General features: G+C 41.9%; 1 protein-coding gene across 1 annotated transcript in view; it reads right to left on the bottom strand.

Moving 5' to 3' along the window:
- Window positions 1–21,765, bottom strand: part of AGPS (alkylglycerone phosphate synthase) — a 1,624,661-nt gene that overhangs the window by 1,076,501 nt on the left and 526,395 nt on the right. The window contains exon 6 of the mRNA XM_044075311.1: window positions 1,842–1,913. Coding sequence (XP_043931246.1) covers window positions 1,842–1,913 — 72 coding nt within the window. The remainder of the gene's footprint in view (window positions 1–1,841; window positions 1,914–21,765) is intronic.

The following is a 21,765-nucleotide window of genomic DNA, read 5'->3' on the forward strand; positions in this document are numbered from 1 at the left end:
CCTAGACAAGTCCATGAAGATGGATTCATTTGGTGGTGGGGTAGTACCATTAAGCCTAACAGAAAACTGATTTCAGGTTAGATTTAACCAGGAATGATGAGATGTGTGGTAGGGCACAGGCAGGGGGCTACATTAGAAAGGATCAAGTCAAGTACACTAGAGCCCCTATGCTAAGTACTCTAATTTGCTCCAGTGCACTGATATTAACAAGGTCTAAGAAGCACATCTCCATTTTAAGGGGGTAAATGTGTCAATTGATGCTGGTTTAACTGTAGTCCCCTAGCAAGAAGGTATTTGGTTTGATATTTAACCCCTCAATGGTATTAAGGTAATTTACATGATTTCTTGGGGACACAAATGGAGATCTGTAGCTGGTAGTGAAGTAATGGTTAAATTTTTTAAGGGTGATTTGGATCTCCAAGGGCTTCAAGTTAGGGTTTTAGGCAATCTGACATGAGATGATAGTGTTTCTGACAAATGCAGACACTCCTCTCCAGTAACCCAGGGGGCTAAAGGCATGAAAGGTGCTAAACCTTGTTTACAGAGAGAGTGCTCTCATTGCACTGAAACCTTACCTCAGCAAGGACTCAAGTTATGACATCTTTCTGTTTAGACTTCTAGCACTGTGTAATGCCACCATGATAAAGTCTGAATGCTCAGTAGAGAGACTCTGTTTTAAAAAGCTATTATTGGAGCAGCAAAGGTTTTAGCCAGTATCCAGAAGTCCTGGTATGAGAGGTATAAACCATCCCTGTTGAAAAAGGAGTTCCCTGTTGAAAAAGGAGTTTTACTTACCATCTCATCTCAGGCTGATACATACAAGATCCCGTTAAATTACACCAACTACTTAACTGATAAAGCCAATTATCTTGTCTTGGTATCTAGGCATCATTCTTGGTGAGGGGTAAGATATTACTGAAGATCAATGTCTTTCCTGCCTCTAACACATGCATTGCAAGTTCCATCATGTCTCTGCATGTTCCACTGGGTAGAGAACCTGAAGTCATTCATGCCCACATAGGCCATCACTAGGTCATTGACATTCATGTTTGGTTTAACAGACCACAGGTCTCTTGTGACATCACAAATCCTGGCACCAGACAAGCAGCTTACAGTCACCCAGTTCTTGTCTAGTCTGAGGAGTATGGAGTATGCCTAACTACAGGGTCACCTATGACTAAGACATATCCCTGTGTGGTGGTAGTCTTAGTGGGGATTATAGGCTTAGACCTGCTTTCCTGGTCAGTCTTGGTTGAGCTGCGTGGCACTGCAGTATGTGGAAGTAAAGAGGGAGAAGATGCTGCTTGGTGTGCTGAAGGCTACGATCTTTTCAGTGTGTTTTAGGAGGCTTTGGCAAAATGTTTTTATAGACTCAGTATAAAACGTATAGGCTTAGTGGTGATTGATGTGGCGTTATGAATATATGATGCTCACAGACAGTGAGCTGATTTGAGAGGTTTGCCCTCATGTTTCTTAAATATTTAACATTTTTTGTAGATTTACATTACAGGAAACAAAAACAGAATCCACAGAAAAGTTCTAAATTAAGCAGAAAGTTTATGAATTTAATAAAAAAGTGCAGTTTGATTGTTTTAGCAAACAAAAAAGCTGACTTATGCTCTGCAATGCTCTCAGAGGTCATGCTATGCTACGATTTGTCAGTGATCCCCATTGTACATGCTAATGAAGTTTTACCTAGTGAGTGGTTATCATATTTGAAACTACATAGGAATTCCTTACAGGAAAACCAAACACGATGGCAAAACCTTAGGTAATCAGTTAATTAAACCATTTGCATTGTTTAAAAAAAATATATGGAATGATTTAACAGTGGTACTCACCACCAAAGGGTATAAGGCAGGTGTCATGTTTGCAGGCCAGCTCCACAATCTTTACCACATCATCATGGCAATCTATAAAAATGAGACACACAAAGCTGTCATAACATGTGAAAAAGGTGTCCATTTATCAATGCAGAAGTTCCAATGCACTACAGCTACACCTCTATAGGAGATGTGCTCCTAAATGCTGCTGCTGTACTGTGAAACTATATATCCTCTTTAAGGAGTGTTAACTTACACGCACTGTAGTACACTGCAGTTTAGCTGATCCAGTCACTTACCAGAGAGTCCTGACCTTCTACATGATGCACAGTCATGCTTCAGTAATAAGAATTTATATATATATATATATATATATATGGGCTCAACAGGCAGATCTCAAGCATTTAACCCCACCCCCCACCGGGAGGGCAAAGGTCACACTTTGCCCTGGCAGAGTCTGACAAGATGATCCCCTTCCACACCATAAACTGACAATCTTTTCTAATGCTAAGACATCCTGATGTCATCACATCTCAAAGGACATATGGCCACACAGCAGAAAGGGCATGCAACTCAGATACTGTTCTAGCTGAAGTGATGGCCATTAGGAAAAGGGTTTTCCATGAAAGAAGCTTTAAGGCAATGGAGGAAGCTGGTTCAAACTGTAGTTGTGTTAAAGTTCCAAACACCAAATTTAGATCCCAAGGAGGAATGGGGTGTCCCATCACAGACCTAAGGAGAAAAACTCCTCTCAAGAAGACTTTACTAAGTCTATGGGATGCCAGCAAGCAGGAGTCTGAGTGTAGAAGAAAACTGGAAACTGAAGCCAATTGGACTTTAATGACTGCCCCTGCCCCAGGCATTGATTAATGAAGACAAATACTGTAAAACTTCAAGATGTGAAGCATCAGAAGGGCTTATTACTTCAGTACCAGTCCATAGAGCAAAACAATTCCATTTACCAAGACAGACATTCCATGCAGAATCTTTCTAGGACACTGAAAGAAACCAAACCACATCCTGGGATAACCTAGGGTGCATGATCATTACTGGAATTGGAGAAACTAAGCAGTATGATCTGAATGGGTGAGACAGCACATCCGGCACTGGATCCAAAAGCCTGGGTGGCTTCTTGATGTAAAGCTATAACACAAGAAACCAAATTGTCTCAATCAGAATGCAAGAATGAGGACAACCACAGCTCTGCACCAAAGGGCCTTCTGTAAAAATATTATCAGGGGTACTTGGTGGTTAAGCATAAAGGATATCGGGAGATGATTGCTCAACTAGAGTGTCTCACAGTGACTGCCTCTCTTGGGGATCAAGACAAACTAGGTGCTGCATTTGTTACTGTCCAGGGATACAAACAGATAATAACATGGATGGCCCCAACAGTCAGAAATGGTCAGAGTCAGTGATGGACTGAGAGACTGCTTGTGAAGCATCAGAATACTTCTGCTGAGCCTGTCTACAAAACAGACTGATTTCCTCAGAAAGCAGTGCGATTTCAACACTCATTGCTACACTGCTACACTCTCTGCTTCCTGACGTAAGGGACAGGACCTGGTTCCCCACTGCTTGTAGATGTACAATATAGTCATCACATTGTCAGTCTGAATGGAAATCTCACCAAACTCTGAACCCAAATCTCTTCCTTCATAGAAAATACTTATTTCCTACCTACCCTCTATCAGCTTTCAGACTCTGCCACCACTAAATATCCTTCTACCTTGCAACTTTTTTCTCTTCTTGATCCCTACTTCCCCACCACCTGCCAGCTATAACATACAGATCCCTTTTCTTAATCATGCTACTACTCAGCTTATCTTCTATTCTTCTCCTGCTACTGGGCCATCGTTCATCCTGCCATGACTCTACTGTAGCTCTTAACATATCTCTAGCTCTGTCCTAACTACCTATTCATACCACCTCCCCACACTCTCCATACACCATTAATGACACCTTTACTCCAAACATAAACTGATTAACTCCATTTCTACTCAAAAAAAATTAGGTGAAAAATACTCTCCAAAACAAGTATCAATAATTCCCAATATACTAAGATTCCTCCAGGAGGAGACATTCACCCTAATCCTGGTCCCACCTATCACAATGATCACCAAGACAATTTTCTTCCATATATTTATTTATATTTATTTTATTTATTTATTGCATTTGATTACCGGGAAAGTCCACTGGGTCTGACAAACCTATTTTCAGTAGAGGCCCGGGGAGAAAAGCTCCACGATTATATATACAGAAAATTTTGAAACAGTACAGTACAATTATAATTGGAGAAAAGCTGTGGAGTTATTTGCAGACTTAGCTGTACAGTTGTTTGCAGAATTTGCAAAATTTTCAAGACAAATTATAAGACAATACAGTAATCATATGTAGTCAACACTATACACAATACAGGGAATAACAGACATTTAGGGACATAGCAACTATTTGATTTTATACAATGAAGTGAGAGTAAGAGATCTCCAGAGGTGACAGGGAGAGACAAAGGCCGACAATCTGAAATAGTAATAGTTAGGATAGAGAGAGGAGAGCTAGGGAGAGAAGAAGTGTATGGCAGAGTGGTACAGGGGGAAGAAGAGATAGTGAGTTGGGAGGGTCAGGTTTTAAGGTTATTGGTATAGCTACAGGAACAAATCCATTGTGTAGTGAGATGAGATTTAAGTGATTTTTTAAAGTAATGGGATTATTGATTGCTCTAAGTCCAGGGGGGAGATTGTTCCAGAGCCTGGAGACAGAAAAGGAGTACAACATATGTCCAGCGGAAAGCTTAGATTTATCGACATTTAGCAGTGGTTTATTTTCAGATCTAAGTTGCCGGTTTGGGTGGTAGATGGTCAGTAAACTAGTGAGGGATGGACAGGCATCAGGGGAATAAATACGTTTGTGGGCAATAGTAAGCTGTAGATATGCTAGATGTTGGGGGAGTTCAAGCCAGTTGAGTTAGTGTAGTACAATGATGGGTGGAGAGTTTAGCACTGGTAGCAAATTTGGCAATTTTGTTGTAGCATGAATTTAGTTTGTTTTTTTTAGAGAGGATTGTATGTTTGTAAGGATGGGTGCGCCATATAGGAGGGTTGGAAGCAAGTATGCTGAGGTGAGAGCATCTTTTGCCAGAGGAGTAAGGTAATGGTTATGTCTATAAAGGGATCCTAGTTTCTGATGGGTTTTTTTGATGTTATTATGGATATGAAGGTCAAAGGTTAGGTTGTCATCAATGGTGACACCAAGCAGCTTAGTGTTGGGGACAACGTCTATGATAAGTTTGTTTTGGGACTGAACAGTGAGTTCTGACTTATTTATTGGGAAGTTTCTGGTTGGAGTAAAGATACGGAGTTTTGTTTTGTTGGGGTTTACGGCTAGATGGTTCTGGGACATCCATGATTCAGTGGAGGAAAAAGCTTCTTGGGTAAGTTGTTGTAGTAGGGAGGAAGATTTGGAGGAGCAGATGATAATGGAGTCATCTGCATATTGTATTAGAGTAGAGTTTGAAAGACTAGTATGGTAGTCATTGATAAATACATTGAAGAGGAGGGGTCCTAATATGGAGCCTTGGGGTACACCTGTTTTGGTATTTATAAATGGAGAGAAGCAGTTTTGCCAGATGGTAGACTATTGCCTGTTGTTAAGATAGTTAGAGAACCACTGGAGAGTAGAGGGAGATAGGTTAAGGTTGGATAGTTTGAGTAGTAAGAGGGGGTGTCAGACTGTGTCAAATGCTTTTGAGAGACCAAGAAAGAGTGCAGATACTATGGATCCGGAGTCATGGGCCCTGTTAACAGTGTCTAGGAATGAGATAAGGGCGGTGTTGGGACTATGTCCTGGTCTAAAGCTGTGCTGGGTGGGGGAAAGCAGTTGTTGTGTGACTAGGTGATTGAGTAGCTGGGTTTGGATACATTTTTCGAGTATTTTTGAAATGGGGAGAGTATGGCAATGGGTCTGAAGTTAGAAATGTCAGAGTTGTTGCCACCTTTATGAAGTGGAAGAACATATGCTTTTTTCCAGATATCGGGTATGCACGATTCTTGGATAGATCTACTGATGAGGATGCTGATGGGATAAGCTATTGAAGAGGCTGATTGTTGTAAGAATTCAGCAGGAAGGTTGTCAGGGGTGGTAGTGCATGGTTTTAGTTTGAGAAGGAAGTTTTTTTATGGCTGAGGTGGGTATGGGAGAGAGAGAAAAAGTAGGAATGGAAGTGGAAGGCGGATGAGATGCATTGTTGACTGGTGTCAATAGGAGGGAAGGTGGTAGTGAGTTTATTGATGGAGTCTATGAAGTATGAGTTAAAAAGTGAAGCTAGCTTGGAGGGTGATTTGTCAGGGTTTGGGGATGGACTGTGGTGTGTCCCAGGGTGTAGAAGGGCATTGACTGCTCCCCAAAATTTTTTTGGGTTATGATAGTGTTAATTTTGGATTCTTTGGAAGTAATCTTTTTTATTTTTAGTAACTGATTGTTTGGCTTGATTGCAAAGTTGTTTGTATAGAGTCAGGTTGAAATCTGTTTTGTTTTTTTGCCAGGATTTCCAGGCTTTGTCTCTAGAGGTCATGATTTTTTTTTGTGGCCAAGGTAAGCCAATTTGCATGGTTAGCTTTTACTCTTTTTTGTCTTTGGGGGGCTAGAGTATTAAGGATACTGAGAAATGTGGAGTTAAAGGACTCTACTGCTTCAGTTAGGGGGAGAGATTTTAAGGGATTCCAATTGATTTTGTGCAATACCTCGTTGAGAACTGTGGGGAGTAATTGGATAGATCTCTGGTATACTTGTATTGATGTAATTTTGGTATATTGGGTGGGCTTGCTTACCATAAATGCTGGTGAGTGGTCACTGATACTGTCTGGAAGTATACCTGAGGTGGAGATATTTTTAGGGTCGGATACCATGATCCAGTCTAGAATTGTACCTTTGCTATTTTGTTTGTTTGGTCTTGTGATATCTGAGATTAGTTGAGTGTAGGTGTGAAGGTTTAAGCCTAAGGATGGTTTGTCACTGGAGATATCTGACCAGTTAATATTGACATCACCTAGGATGATTGTTTCGTTTTTTATGTTGTTGGCAGTCCAGGCAAGGATGTCTTCTAAAATTGGAATGTTATTGCCTGGTGGGATATATATAACTATGATACATAGGTTCTTTTGACTGTTTAGTTTTAGGAAGGAAATGAGTAATTCTGCAATGGAGAAGGTCGGAGAAGTCTTAGAGCAGGGAATCACTGTGAAGGTGTTTGGATATAAAAGGGCTATTCCCTCTCCTTTTTTGTGTAGCCTGTCTTTTCTTAGACAGGAGTAGTTTGGTGGTAGGAATTCTGTGTCTTTTATATATGGCTTTAGCCAGGTTTCAGTGATGGCTGTAAAGTCGGGTTTGTATTGGCTTAGCCATCCATGTAGTTGGGGTATTTTATTTCTGATACTTTGGATGTTAATATTAGTGAAATAGAGGGACTTTTTGTCATTTATGGTATGTTGAGAAGTGGGAGAAGGGCCGGGATTAGGGTGTATATCACCACTTAGGAGTAGAATTGGAAGGGGGAGGTAGGATTTTGGATGAGGAAAATGTTGTTGGTTTTTGGATTGATACTGAATATGGCTAGGTAAAGTATTATGTGAGGAAAGGATTATTAGTTTAGATTGTAGGATTAGGTTGTTGGTGTACAGACTGGACCAGAATGTTGAGTAGCTTTGGAGGAAGCTAAAGTGAGGGGTTGTTGAAGATGATGGTGTGTGAGATATAAGAGCTTGGTGAGGGGAGGAGAGGTAAAAAAGTAAGGAGAGATAGGATGTGAATATAATGAGAGCCAGTTTGTGCATGAATGACATGATGAAAGTTGTAGGTTAAATTTAGGAGAGAATTTTATATAAGGGTAGAAAGTTGTTATGTAGGTGAAACAGGTGTGGAAGGTGTGAGAAGTTAAGTATAGAAGTAAAGGTGTAGTACCAGAGTAAGTTAGAAGGGTGGAGATATGATATATGGGGTGGGGATGTATCTAGAGTGTAAGATGAAAGAAAGGGGATAGGCTAGGAGGAGAAAAGGTGTGTGGGCATTTGTTGCTGGGGGGTGTGGTCCAACTGAATGTGGGGGGAGGAGTCTGGATAAGTATAAAGGTAATTGATGGGGGGGTGGGAATGATGGTAGGGGAGCGTAGAGAGCCCGAGCATAGCAAGGGTGAACGGAGCGGGGCAACCCCAGCCGAGAGGTGAGCCTGCTAGAAACAATCAGAGACTTTACCAATAATGTCATTCTCGTAGGCTAAGGTTGGGTTGTGGGAGAAAGGGAGAGTTTGGCAAATGTAGTTAATTACAGGGGCAGTAAAATTCCTTTTAGATTGAAAGTATTTCTTAGTTGTAATACCTTACCATATCTCTACAAAGTCAGGTCTGGTATTTAGTATTTCTTTTATTTGTTATGATATTCTTTATTGTTTTATTTCTTTTAAAGTAGGTTGGTGATTTTGTATTTAATTGGGAAGCAAGAGCACACTCTCGTTTAGGCAGGCCTAAAGCCTGCTTGCTATTACAGGAGTAAGGTGCTATGAACACTGTATATTTTATGGTGTTCAAAGTTCCGTAATTCAAGTTGGGTTAGGTAGGTAGTAAGCTTAGTAAGAAGAATAAACCAAGAAGCAATAATCCACGACCGAAACGGTTACCAAATAATCCTTTTCTTTATTTCACAAAAACGAAACACTCCAGAAGTAGATAAAATCTGATCAATATCAGGCTTTATCAAGACAAATGTGTGCGTGATGTGCCACTGTTTAAATACTCTTATCAATTATAAAAGCTTAATTTAATTGAATTAAATTAATTCTAAAAACCAAACAATTCAGCTAATTAATTCATTAACCCATAATCGGGTTTTTTTAAAGTGCTAGTGCATTTAATCAAGTTTATACGACAAATGTCATAAATACATGCCCCTTTATCTTTTTTGACACATAAGTTCACCGATAATAAAAGGTACATGATTAAAGGCAGCACAGTTCTTTACAAAATTCTTTACAAAAAGGATAAACATTCAAGTTTAGCACTTCTAGTATTCCAACAGAACTATTTAATTTAACTTATTTAAGTCATTTAATCCACAAATTAATTCTATAAAGGTTACCCAATTTAATCCAATGTATTTTATTTATTTATTTATTTATTTATTTAATAACTCCAAGTGTATATATACATACATTTTTTACATGGCATTTTAGTAGAAGGTTTATGATACCGTGTGCAATGTTTTATTTATTTTATTTATTAGGACTTGTTATTAGCAAGTTTATATCCTTGATACACCGTAGTTATGCCACTCTAGTCTTGTTATTAAGGTTTTTGATTGTTATTTTTCATAGAGATTGTTTTCGAACAATTTCTAAACAAAATTTTATACAATTTTAAATAATTTTGTAATTCATTGTTGAAAAGGCATTTGGACAGTTATATAGACAGGTTTCATGCACACCTCGGTTCCTTTTTGTAAAGAATTTTGTAAAGAACTGTGCTGCCTTTAATCATGTACCTTTTATTATCGGTGAACTTATGTGGCACATCACGCACACATTTGTCTTGATAAAGCCTGATATTGATCAGGCGAAAGCGCTTGATTTTATCTACTTCTGGAGTGTTTCGTTTTTGTGAAATAAAGAAAAGGATTATTTGGTAACCGTTTCGGTCGTGGATTATTGCTTCTAGGTAGTAGGCTTGTTCAGTGGTAATAGACTGCCACCTGGTGGCAGTAAGGGGATGCAGCCTAAATTCACAAGTGAACCGAGTAATTTAGAAAGGTCAGGGTGGTCTGAGCGAGTGTACAAGCCAGATGAAACTAACAAAATCTTAAAAAAAATGAGTAATAATACCAGTAAAAAAGAAAAGTAGGTTAAAACCTACACTTAGTTTATTGGTTAGGTCATCTTAAATTGGAGGGGGGGGGTGTACAGTATGAAGCGCTCAAGAGGTTCTGAGCGGTTGTATAGATAGGGCAGCCCGTTTATAAAAACGCTGGCTTTCTGAACTGTAAAAAAAAAAAAGAAAATGAGAAAGACTGTGGTCAAATTAGCAGTACACAGTGATAGGAAGAGGTATTGGCTTATAATAGTAACATGCAGAGAGCAGGAAGATGTAGGCAGAATAAGGTGGATAGACAGGAGGGAGAGGGGTGTTCAGCTGAAAGGACAAGAGAAAAGAGAGCATAGTCCAAGTAAAAAGCAGAGGTTTGTAGAGGGGAGAGAGAACGGAAGAGAAATTAAGATTGAGCGTATAGCCTGCTGTAAGCTGTAGCCATATCACTTAGAGCCAGTTAATCAGCATTTAAGTTGATGCAACCACAGCGCTACATCACACAAGAATTCCAGATAGTGAGTTGTAAAACAGTTCTCCTGTGGGAGTGAATAACATTAAAAATACTCAAGTCATCTATGAGTTGCATATATGAAGTTAAGTCAATACTGCAGATAATGATCTTTAACTTAGTGCTCCCAGGGGAGTAAGCATATACATAATCACTATAGCTTCAGCAGAACGTAGAGGCAATAGCTAAACCACAGTTTGCAATTGTGCGCGGAGCATTAACAGACTCAGGTAGGATATATTACATTAACCCTACAACAGTCAACCATCAAGCCCAGTAATCTAACTTTTACTGTCATAAATGTTAGCAGCATAAGAAATAAAATTGCTGAACTACATGCCTAGATTACCCAACACAAGCCTGATATTCTAGATACAACTAAAACTTGGCTTAAGCTCAGTATAAACAACACCAAAAGTACACCTCCCAGCTACAATATCATTCATAATGACCATATAAAGAGGAAAAGTGATGGCATTGCTTTAATATTTCCCCAACTACCACATTTCCCCTTACAACAAACCAATGCTAAAATTCAACTCAGCAGAGTACTGCTCTTTACTTCCCTTCTGGCGACAATACAGCTATACTGGAAGACATCCTACATTGGATATCCATAACAATTCCACAAGAAATGCTACTACTAGGTAATGTGAATGTCAATTAGTTTGATATAAACTCTAACTCATCTACATCTAGTGGGAACTTAATGTGGTTTCACACAACTAATTAAATAGCCTCATACATTACTGCAAGACATCACATTCCCTTTCAGACTGAAACCTTGTATCGGACACTAGCAAACACACAACCTCAGGTACGATTGCCTGTCTCAGTGACCATCTCCCAATCTATACAACCAGACATCTCACAGATCCACTTAAACAGCATGTTTATATAACAACACGCAACCTTTTCAAGGTTAACCCAGAAATGTTCATTACTAACATATCATCTGTTAATTGGAACTTCCTAAAAAACAGCCCCTTAAATGATGCTGTAAATTATTTCAATACAACTTTCCTGAATATCCTGAACAGCTTGCACCTCCTAGAAGGAAAAAGGCTAAAAACAAATAATGCAACTTGGCTATCCAAAAAGAGTAGAATGCTAATGCAGGATAAAAAAATCATGGAAAGAACAGCAAAAATATAAAACATCACATTATCTTGAAAACTTCTGGACGCTTTGCAATTGTACTAAAAAGCAAATTAATGAAGACAAAAAATTTTACTATAATAACTTTCAGAATAATAGTAAACACAACATTAAAAAATTCTGGATGGCCATTAAAGAAATCTTGCATCCCAGCCATAACTTCAGCCCTAACCCCTATAGCAACAATTCATCACTCAAAGGCACAATACAATTCAACTCTTACTTCACAGATAGTACAGCATCTCTAACCAAGGATTCCTGAACATCTAATCCTAACCCTGGTAAGCAGCCACATATATCACCACATCCACTTTTACCTTCAAACCTGTGCCCACATAGCTTATAGGTGTGTACTAGGCTAATGGCCCTGGGGCCTTTACAAGTCTAGCCGAAAGGATTACCCTGGCATAATGCCACCCGACCTTAGTTCCCAGTACCCCTGTTGAGTAAAGCCACTGGAGTGATCCCTGGGGTGAATTTTGTATTTCCCATCCACTAAAGATTTCTCTTGAAGAGGGCCAGTGAGGTGCTCTGCTTGACATGTATGGGAAGTCTATTCCACAGCATGGGCAGTCTCTGAGTTATGATCCTGTCCCTCCAGCATGTTCTGTTGATTGTGGTAATGAGGTTGAGGTCTCTGCAGCATGTGGTGCGGAGGGATTGGGATTTCTTTAGATGTAGCATTTTTAACAGAGCTGGGTCAGACATGGCTTTGTAAGTCAAGCAGAGATCGCCTCTAAGTAGGCGATATAAAACAGAGAATAGTTTGGTGTTTTTTTAGTCTGTCCATGTAGGACACATGTTCAAGACCCAATATCCTCTTTGTGAGGTACTTTTGTGGCCTCTCCACTTGTTGCAGGTGTTTAGTGAGGTACATGCCAAATGGGGCATTGTACTCAATGACTGACCTAATGAGGGAAGAGTAGATGGAGACAATGACCTCTTTCTTCCTGGATGCAAAACACTTAGTAATAAGATGTGCCACATAGAAGGACTTTCTGACTAAAGTGGCAATGTGGTGGTCAAAAGAGAGGTTGCTGTCAACCTGTGTTCTCAAATCTCTTAAAACGCCTTCTGTATTCAGTGGACTACCATCGATGTGGTAATTAATGGGAACCGGGTTTTCCCAAAGGGGATGAAGACACATTTTTGGCATTGAGCTTAAGGCCATGGTCCTGACACCAATCAGTCTCAGCGACGCCTTTCTGTAGAATTTAAATAAAGGACCCTTACTCTTTTCGATAGGTGCTGTTGGATCTTTTACATCCACCTGAGCATCCACCAACTCAAGCAGATAAATCCTTGGTTTAATGTCTCATCTGAAAGACGGCACACTCAGGAATGCAGCACCCCACATATGCCATGCTGCAGTGTCAGCAATCCATCTACCTAGTGTGGCAACAGAACTCACAGCTTTCCACACCAAATGAGTGTGTGCTACCGCTTGTGCCACTGACAGTGCATAATCAGCCTTTGCAAGTCTTGAACAAGGACCCTACACACCATAGCCACAGCAATCTACCACTAAGCCATCTGAGCTAAAAGTACTCAAACAAACTCAAACCATGCTCTACACTTCACCTGATGACCTTCCAGGTGAGTACCTAAAATTAGCAGTCAACAGCATTGCCTACCCTGTCTTAATCCTTATAAATAGGTCAGTCCAGGAATCCCACATTCCTTCCCTCTGGAAAAACTCACATATTATCCCCTCTGCACAAAGGAGGAAATTCAACAGACATTACAAACTTCAGGCCTATAGCAATATTATCCCTCCTCTCCAAAATACTTGAAAAAAAGTACTCAAAACAATTGCTAAACTATCTCCTGCAGGAAGAACTCCTATCACTCCACAAAGCACATTTCTGTCCTTGCCATAGTATTAACTCTGTACTTCTAACCTATATAGATACTGTCAATAAAGCTAGATATAATGGCAAACTAGTCTCCGCCTTATTTCTAGACTTGTCTAAAGCCTTTGAAACAATTTGTCACAGCAAACGTCTACTTCAAATGTCCTCATGAGGTCTCTCTCAGCCCACCCTTATAAAGTTCAAATACTACCTATCCAACAGGTATCCATCAATAAAATGGCAATCTACCCTCTCTCCATACATCCTAGTCACCACTGGTGTACCACAAGGCTCTATCCTTCCTCTAACATTCTCACCAACACCCTCCACACATCCACATTACAGGACTCTCACAAATGACTCCACATCCATCTGCACATCAGACAACATAAAAACAACTCCAAAACATTACTCAGGAAGCGTAAATAGAAAATGAAACATGGCTCTGTAACTCACAACTCAAGATCAACCTTAAGAAAAAAAAAACTACTACTTTCCCCCTAAATCCTTCCCTCATGAAAAAAAAAAGAAGTTATGCACTCACTGTAATGTTCCATCTGAGTTGTTGCCTTTCATCGGTTCTTCAACCTGTACTTTAGGGTCCAAAATCTGAGCTCCTCCCTTAGTCATAATGCTCTGCTCTCCCCTCAGATCAGGTTTGCTGCAGAAACATATTTAGTATCTTTACACACACAGACACACACACATATATGTATGTGTGCGTGTGTGCCACAAAAAGTCAGAGGGAGCCAGAAAGGAGTACTTCGGCAGCTCAAACAGGAAAGAAGTAATCATATACATATCCACTAGGTCCTACAAAGAAAGGTTGGGGGATGGAGGGAGGGAAGGTTGAAGAACAAATGAAAGGCAACAACTCAGATGTAAAGTTATGGTGAGTACATAACTTCTTTATCTGAAGTTGTGGCTTTGATTTGTCCCCAGCTACAGAAATCCTGGGAGGCCCTCATGGAAGGATATCCCGGAGCACAGCAGAACCAAAGGATGCCCTGTTCTTGGAAATAATGTCAAACTTGTAATGAGATATAAAGGTACGAGGGTTTGACCATGTAGCAGCTGCGCAAATCTCATTAATGGAAGTTTAGACCAAAAGGCTAAAGAAGTGGACACAGACCTAGTGGAGTGGGCCTTAATCCAACAAGGTAAAAAAATGCCAAAGTATATAAATGCAATGCAGATAGTGATCCAGGTGGCCAGAGTCACCTTGGAAACTAGTTTTCCCAGTTTGGTCTTTTCTCTTAGCTGAAGTGATGGCCACTAAAAAGAAGGTCTTTCAGGACACATATTTTAAATCAACTTTAGCAGAAGGGTCAAAGGGAGGCGTAACTAGAGCTTGCAAAAAGTACAGTTTTGTACCTACCATAAATGTAGATGTTTGAGTGCTAATACAGCTGCAGTAATCACAGATGGGTTTTCTGCCGTCAGGCGGGTCCTCGGTCGGCCGAATTCCAAAGTCTAGGTCCAGCGTCGGTTGTTGTCGCTTTCTTTCCTGACATCAGTGCGACAGGGGTATACAAGACACAGCCGACACCATATTCTTCAGTCTTTCTTGCCCCAGATGTCAGGTGCCCCCAGAAGGAAGGCAATACATAAATTATATATATATATAGTCAAGCAATGCAATATAATCAAAAATCAGTAGTTGCAAGCAAATACACCATAGAAGGATAAACCCAATCAGGTTGTATGAGGAGGTGTTAGCCACTAGGCCTTTACCAAGAGGGGAAGGAGGGAGGGAAACCTGTACTGCAGCTGTATTAGCACTCGAACATCTACATTTATGGTAGGTACAAAACTGTACTATGTTCATCATACATACAGCTGCAGTAATCACAAATGGGTAGAATCCCAAAGCTACGCACAGGGTGGTAGGCACTAGATGGAACTGGGAGCAGTCAGAATGCCCTGCAACACAGCAGTGGCAAAGCCTGCTCTAGCTTTGGAGTATAAAGGCAGGTGGTAGTGTTTTGTGAAGGTATGCACAGAACTCCAAGTGGCTGCCTCCAAAATATCTTTGGTAGGGACTCCTCTGAGGAAGGCTGTAGAGGTAGCTGTGTCCCTTGTGTAGTGGGATCTGATGCCTGTAGGAACAGGTTTGCCATGAAAGGAGTAACAAAACCATATGCAATGGCCTATCCATTTTGAAATTGTCTGTTTGGAAATTGGCTTCCCTTGAGCTCCTACAGCATAGGACACAAAAAGTTGTTCTGATTTCCTGAAGGGCTGTGTTCTGTCCAAATAGTAACGTAGCTGTCTATGGATGTCTAAGGAATGTAGCAGCCTTTCCCCTTTGTTTTGAGGATTGGGGTAAAAGGTAGGTAAGTGAAGTGTATGGCCTGATTTAAAGCTACCCTGGATACTACCTTAGGCATAAATGATGGGTTGGTTCGTAGGGAAACCCTGTCCTGATGGAAGATGAGAAAGGGCTGCACAGCCATGAGGGCTTGTAGTTCCGAAACCCTACGAGCTGAGGTAATGGCCAGAAGGAAAGCTGTTTTCCAGGACAAATATTGCAAATCTGTTGAGGCAGCTGGTTCAAAGGGGGGTAATGTTAATTTTTCTAGAATGTAGTTAAGATCCCAGGCTGGTATTGGTTGTTTCCTTGGAGGTCTTATATTCTTAGCTCCTCTGAGGAACTGTCTTAAAAGTGGGTGAGAGAATAAGGGTGGATCAGTGTTGTATTCTGCAGAAATGGCTGAGGCATGAATTTTGATGGAGGAAAATGAAAGTCCACTGTTCAACAGCTCGGCTAGATACTGTAATATCTGAGGCAAATTCAGTTTTCTAGGATCCTGGCCTTTTTCTCATTCCAAGCGCAAAACCGTTTCCATTTTGCGGAGTAAGCCTTTCTAGTAGATGGCCTTCTGGCCTCCAAAATGACATCCTGCACCTCTTTGGAGAGTAGGGTCTGTTGTGGTGTTAAGGAATTTTCCATGCAGCCAGATTGAGTGTTTTCAGCTGACTGTGAAGAGTTTTGTAGCTGTGCTGAGTCAGTAGAAGAGGCATTAGAGGTAGGGCCCAGGGAGGAGTATGTGTTAGACTCCTCAGGAGTGGGTACCAGTGTTGTCATGGCCAGTCTGGAGCAATCGGTATCATCTTCGGTCTGTCTGCTCTTGCTTTCAAGAGCACCTTGGGCAGAAGAGGCAAAGGTGGGAAAGCGTAAACTGTCCATGCTGCCCAACTGAAAGCAAGGGCATCCACTCTCCAAGCCTTTGGATGAAAGGTCCTTGAACAGAACTTTTTCAATTGATGATTCCTGTGGAAGGTGAAGAGATCTATGTCTGGTCTTCCCCACGCTTGGATTATCTTTGTAAACACTTGAGGATGCAACTTCCATTCGTGTGGATCTGTCATATTTCTGCTTAGATCGTCTGCCAGCGTGTTTTCCAATCCTGGCAAGTACTGTGCTTGAAGTTCGATTTGCCATTCCAGAGCCAAGTTCCAAAGTGACATGGCTAGCCTGCACAGGGGGTATGAATGTGTTCCACCTGGTTTGTTTATGTACCACATTACTGTGGTGTCTGTTCTTATCAATAATTGCCCTGGATGCAGGAGGTCCTTGAAAATTGTAATTGCATTTATCACTGCTAGCATTTCTTTTTGATTGATGCGAAGGTGCTTTTCCTTTTGGGACCATTTGCCCTGAATGCACCTGCCTGTCATGTGTGCCCCCCAGGCGTAGTCTGAGGCATCTGTTGTGATGACTTGATTTGCTTGAGGCTTGCAGAATGGAAGACCTGTGTTTGTTTGGCATGCTTGGGCCCACCATAGAAATTCCTTTTGCAAACATAGGATTATTGGTATTATTGTTTCCAAACTGTGGCTGTGTTGAGACCATAGGTTTTTTAGGTGCCATTGAAGTTTCCTCAAATGCAACTTTGCACATGGGATTAGAAGAATGCAAGATGCCATGAAGCCCAGAGCCTGCAGGATTTTCCTTGCAGTGAGCCTGGTACAATTTGCTAGTATTTTGAAGTAATGAGTTAGCTGCCCTTGTTTTTCTGGCGTAAGATAGGCCATCTGGGTGTTTGTGTCCAAGTTGGCACCCAGGAAAGTTATTTTCTGAGATGGTGTTAGCCTGGATTTCTCTTTGTTGACTGTGTATCCCAGAGAATTCAATAACCATGTTACATAAGCCAGATGTTCCAGAAGTATGTGCTTGTTGTCCGCTTGGATCAGGCAGTCGTCCAAATAAGGGTAAATTTGTATCCCTTGAAGTCTGCAGTAGGCAATTACTGATGCCAGGCATTTCGTGAATACTCTGGGCGCAGTAGATAAGCCAAAGGGCAATGCAGAGAATTGATAGTGGATTGAACCTGCAAGAAATCCGAGGTATCTTCTGCAGCTTTGTCTGATTGGGACATGCAGGTATGCCTCCTTGAGGTCCAATGTTACCAGCCAAAACTCCTTGCCCAGCATGGGAAGAAGCTGCTGTAATGTGAGCATCTTGAATTTTGGTACAAGTAGAAATGTGTTTAGGATGGATAAGTCCAAAATGGGTCTCCAGTTGGTTCCTTTCCTTGGTACCAGAAAAAGTCTGGAATAAAAACCTTGACCTTGTTCGTGAGTAGGTACCTCTTGAATAGCTTTCATGGCCATAAGCTTTGAAATTTGTATTTGAGCCTCTGCCCTTTGATTGTGTGGCAGGTTCGCATGCCTCTCATTTTGGAAGAATGTGAAAATGAAATCTGTAGCCTCTGTTTATAATGTCCAGGATCCATTTGTCTGTTGTGATAATATGCCAATTTCTTGTAAATAATGCCAGCTTTCCTCCCAAGGGTGCTGTCAGCTGAGACTTGCTTGGCATGAAAAGGGGGAAGTCATTGGGTTTGTTTCCTGTATTGCTGTGCACTGTCTTCGCCACCTCTTGGTGCTGGAGTTTGCCATTGTCTGCCTCTATATGATCCTTGAGGTTGTCCTCTACCCCTTGTGCGCCTGTATCTACCTCTTTGTGGCTTGTCCGTGGCTGGAAAGGACCAGTTCTTTGAAGGCCAATTTCTGCTAAAACTTGGTGGTTGAACCTGTAGAAAAGCTTTGGCAGTTTGCATAGATTTAGCTTTTTCTTCCATTTTCCGTAGTATCTCCTCAGCATTAGTACCAAATAGTACATCCTTTTGTAAAGGAGCATCTAGTAGCTTAGCTTTAACATGGTCAGGCAAGGTTTGTTCCCTAAGCCAGGCATGTCTACGAATGACTGATCCTGTCACAGCAGCTCTACTTGAGGCCTCTAGGGCATCATAGCCACATTGTAAGGTGTGTTTACCCACTTGTTCTGCACTATGCATCATACCCTGCAACTCCTTCAAATCTGGTTGTTCAGGTTGAGACATTTTATTTCTTAATTGTGATAACAGAAACTGCTGATATTTAAGCATATGGAACTGACAATTTAAGGCCCTCATGGCTAGGGTGGCCGAGGTATATACCTTTTTTCCCCACCTTTCTAAGGATCTAGACTCTCTTTCGGAAGGTAGTGGATTCTTAGCAGTAGAGGCCTTCATTCCCTTGGGGCCTTGAGAAATGGTTTCAGGGTCAGCATTATGGCTTTTGTAAAGAAATTGGTGAGAGTTAGGAACTCGGTAGTACCTATCAGGCTTGACTGGGGCAGGAGGCAGGGAATTCGGATTTAGGCAAGCCTCCGAATAAACATCATCAAGTATGTCCAAGACAGGAGGCATCGCCAGAGGTCTGTGCTGAGGTAACAAAAGAAATTCCCAAAGTCTTTTCTTGGAATCAGAAAAGTCTTGGCCTTCCCAATGGAAGTGTTCCCTCAAGGTGTGCAAGGTTTCCCCAAAAGAGAAATCCTCTGGGGGAGATACAGAAGGAATGGACTGCTCAGCATCTGAATCTTCAAAAGGGGAGTACGAGTGTTCCTCTTCATCAGAATGTTCTGAAAAAATGGAGTCCTGGTCAGAAGAGGGAGAAGCTTCCTCCACTCTGGGTCTCTTGTCTGGAGGGGGTTGGGAACCCCTGATAAGAGTAATTAAATCCTCAGCCATTTTTAGCATCTGCTTTTTAGGCATGGGGCCTGGAGATGGGCCCTGTGCAACAGGCCTCTTGGGATGCATGGCTGATTTGGACTTAGTAAAGGCCTTTATGGAGAAGGAAGATGAGGGTCTAAAGACACCATGGGTGGAAGTGGACCTGTCCACATTAAGAGGCTCAACACTCACAGTGGCTTCGGTGGTTGTAGTCTGGGTATGGGCCGAGGTACCTGCGGTCTCGGTTACAGAGGACACCGCCAAAGAAGTGTCGTCGGTAGTCAGGGGCTGCATAGGTGCCTCGCTGAGAACCGGACCACGTGTAGCTGGTTTTGGCATGGTGTCAATGGAGACCGCGGACCTCACGTGTCGGTCTTTGACCTTGCATTTTTTGGACAAAACGGTAGTCGAAGTATCCGACGACATTTTATAATCAAAGGCTTTACCGCCCAATGCTTAATAGTGCGTTTATTGAAAGCAGCGTAAAAGCAACAGGCCGAGACGTTGTGGTCTGGGCCTAAACAAGGTATGCAGAGGGAATGGAAATCCTTATGCGGTATTTGCTTCCCACAAGAAATACAACTGTTAACTTTGTCTGACATCGGTCTGAGGCAAGAAAAGTTTCACCAACGGGGTGCTTAGCTTTAAAGAAGACTTTGGTTTCCAATTATTCGTAATTTCAGGAGCTGGCCGACCGGCACTTGCGAACTGCTTCTGCTTCGGGCACCGCGCGGCAAAAAAGACTGAAGAATATGGTGTCGGCTGTGTCTTATATACCCCTGTCGCACTGACGTCAGGAAAGAAAGCGACAACAACCGACGCCGGACCTAGACTTTGGAATTTGGCCGACCGAGGACCCGCCTGACGGCAGAAAACCCATCTGTGATTACTGCAGCTGTATGCACGATGAACATCCTCAGTAAGGTCCCAAGGTACAGCGGGATCCTTAACAGGAGGGCGCAGTAGAAAGGTACCTTTTAGAAAGAACTTGCACAACTTGGATGAGGCCAAAGAGAATAAATTTTTCCCAATGTGAAAGTTGAAAATGACCACCAATTGCATCTTAACAGTACAGAAGCTAGCGCCATTATGAAAAATGGATGCCAGAAAATCTAATACAACAGGAACAGCGGCTGTAAATGGGTCCAGTTGGTTTTGATGAGCCCAAATGGAGAACCTCTTCCACATGCTACTGTATATTTTCCTAGTGGATGGTTTTGTACACTGCAATCATAAATCTTCCTAACTGGGGAGGATGGCCCGGGAGTTCTAGCCATCACTGGAACTGGAGTAACCAAGTGGTTAATTTCAGGTTCAGGAGATCTGGGTGGTGGTGTCCCTATGGGTGAGAAGGGATCCAGAGTCCATGGTGGACAAACCAGGTGAGACTAAAGGAACAGAAACCATACTTGTTGAGGCCAAAAGGGAGCAATGGCAATTACTTTGCACCTCAACCTCTGAGCTTTTTGTAGAAATTTGGGAATGACAGGAAGAGGAGGATAGGTATAAAGCAGACCTGGGGGCCAAGCATGGACTAGAGCTTCTCTCGGTGACTGCCCCTGAGGAGGAATCAGGGCAAAGAACTCGCTGCACTTAGTACTGGAAGGAGACGTGAAGAGATCACAGCAATGGTGGAAGATCACATTTCCCACTGAAGTATTTAGAGGCCACTCATGAGGCATCAGAATTGTTCTACAGAGATTATTCCTCCAAGATGTTGGACTTCCCCAGAATGTGCGTTGCAACTACAAAGCAGTTGGAAGGGATTGCCCATTGTCACAACCTCAAGGCCTCTTGACACAAGAATGTAAGACTTGGTTCCTCCCTGTTTGTTGATGTACCAGACCACTGACATGTTGCCCATCTCAATTGCAATGGTAACCATCAGAAAACAGGATTGAAGGGCTTGTAATGGAAGAAGCACCACTCTCATCTCCAGAACATTTATGTGCAAACTGGTCCTTAGAGGGGACCACGCGCCTTGGATTGTCTGCCCCAGATAATGACCCCCCCATCTGAACTGGGAAGTGTCTGCAATCACTTTGGCCTTTGGGGAGGAAGGATGAACAGTCGACCCTGTTTGAGGTCCTCCGATTAGAGCCACCTGAGAAGAGGATATTTGCATGGTCAAGAGATTCTGACCGGGTGATTCAGAGGATACCAAAGAAAGGACCATTGGGCCACTAAAGTCCATTGAAATACTGTAATATGAAGGAGTGCTATTGGGCGGAGAGTAATTGTGGCAGCCATGGATTCTAAAGCTCTCAGAAGGAGACTTGCTGGGGGAAAAGGAATAGCCAAGATTTGTTTGATATGGATTTTCAATGTGGAGATTCTGTCTGGAAGAAGAAGAAGAGCTAAAGAACAAGTGGTGTCCAGATGGGCTCCGATGAAATCTATTAGATGCACTGGTTGAAGGTGAGACTTTTTGAAATTGATGGAGATGCCCAACGTTGAGGCTAGTTGGAACAGACAGTCTCTGGCCTGTAAAAGTCGATGCCTGCTGGGAGGAATTAGGAGCCAATCGTCCAGATAGGGGAAACGGATGGAATCCCTTGCAGTCTCAGGTGAGCAGCC

The sequence above is a fragment of the Protopterus annectens genome, chromosome 6.part0 (genome assembly GCF_019279795.1).
Source record: "Protopterus annectens isolate FY-2018-M chromosome 6.part0, PAN1.0, whole genome shotgun sequence".
NCBI lineage: Eukaryota > Metazoa > Chordata > Ceratodontiformes > Protopteridae > Protopterus > Protopterus annectens.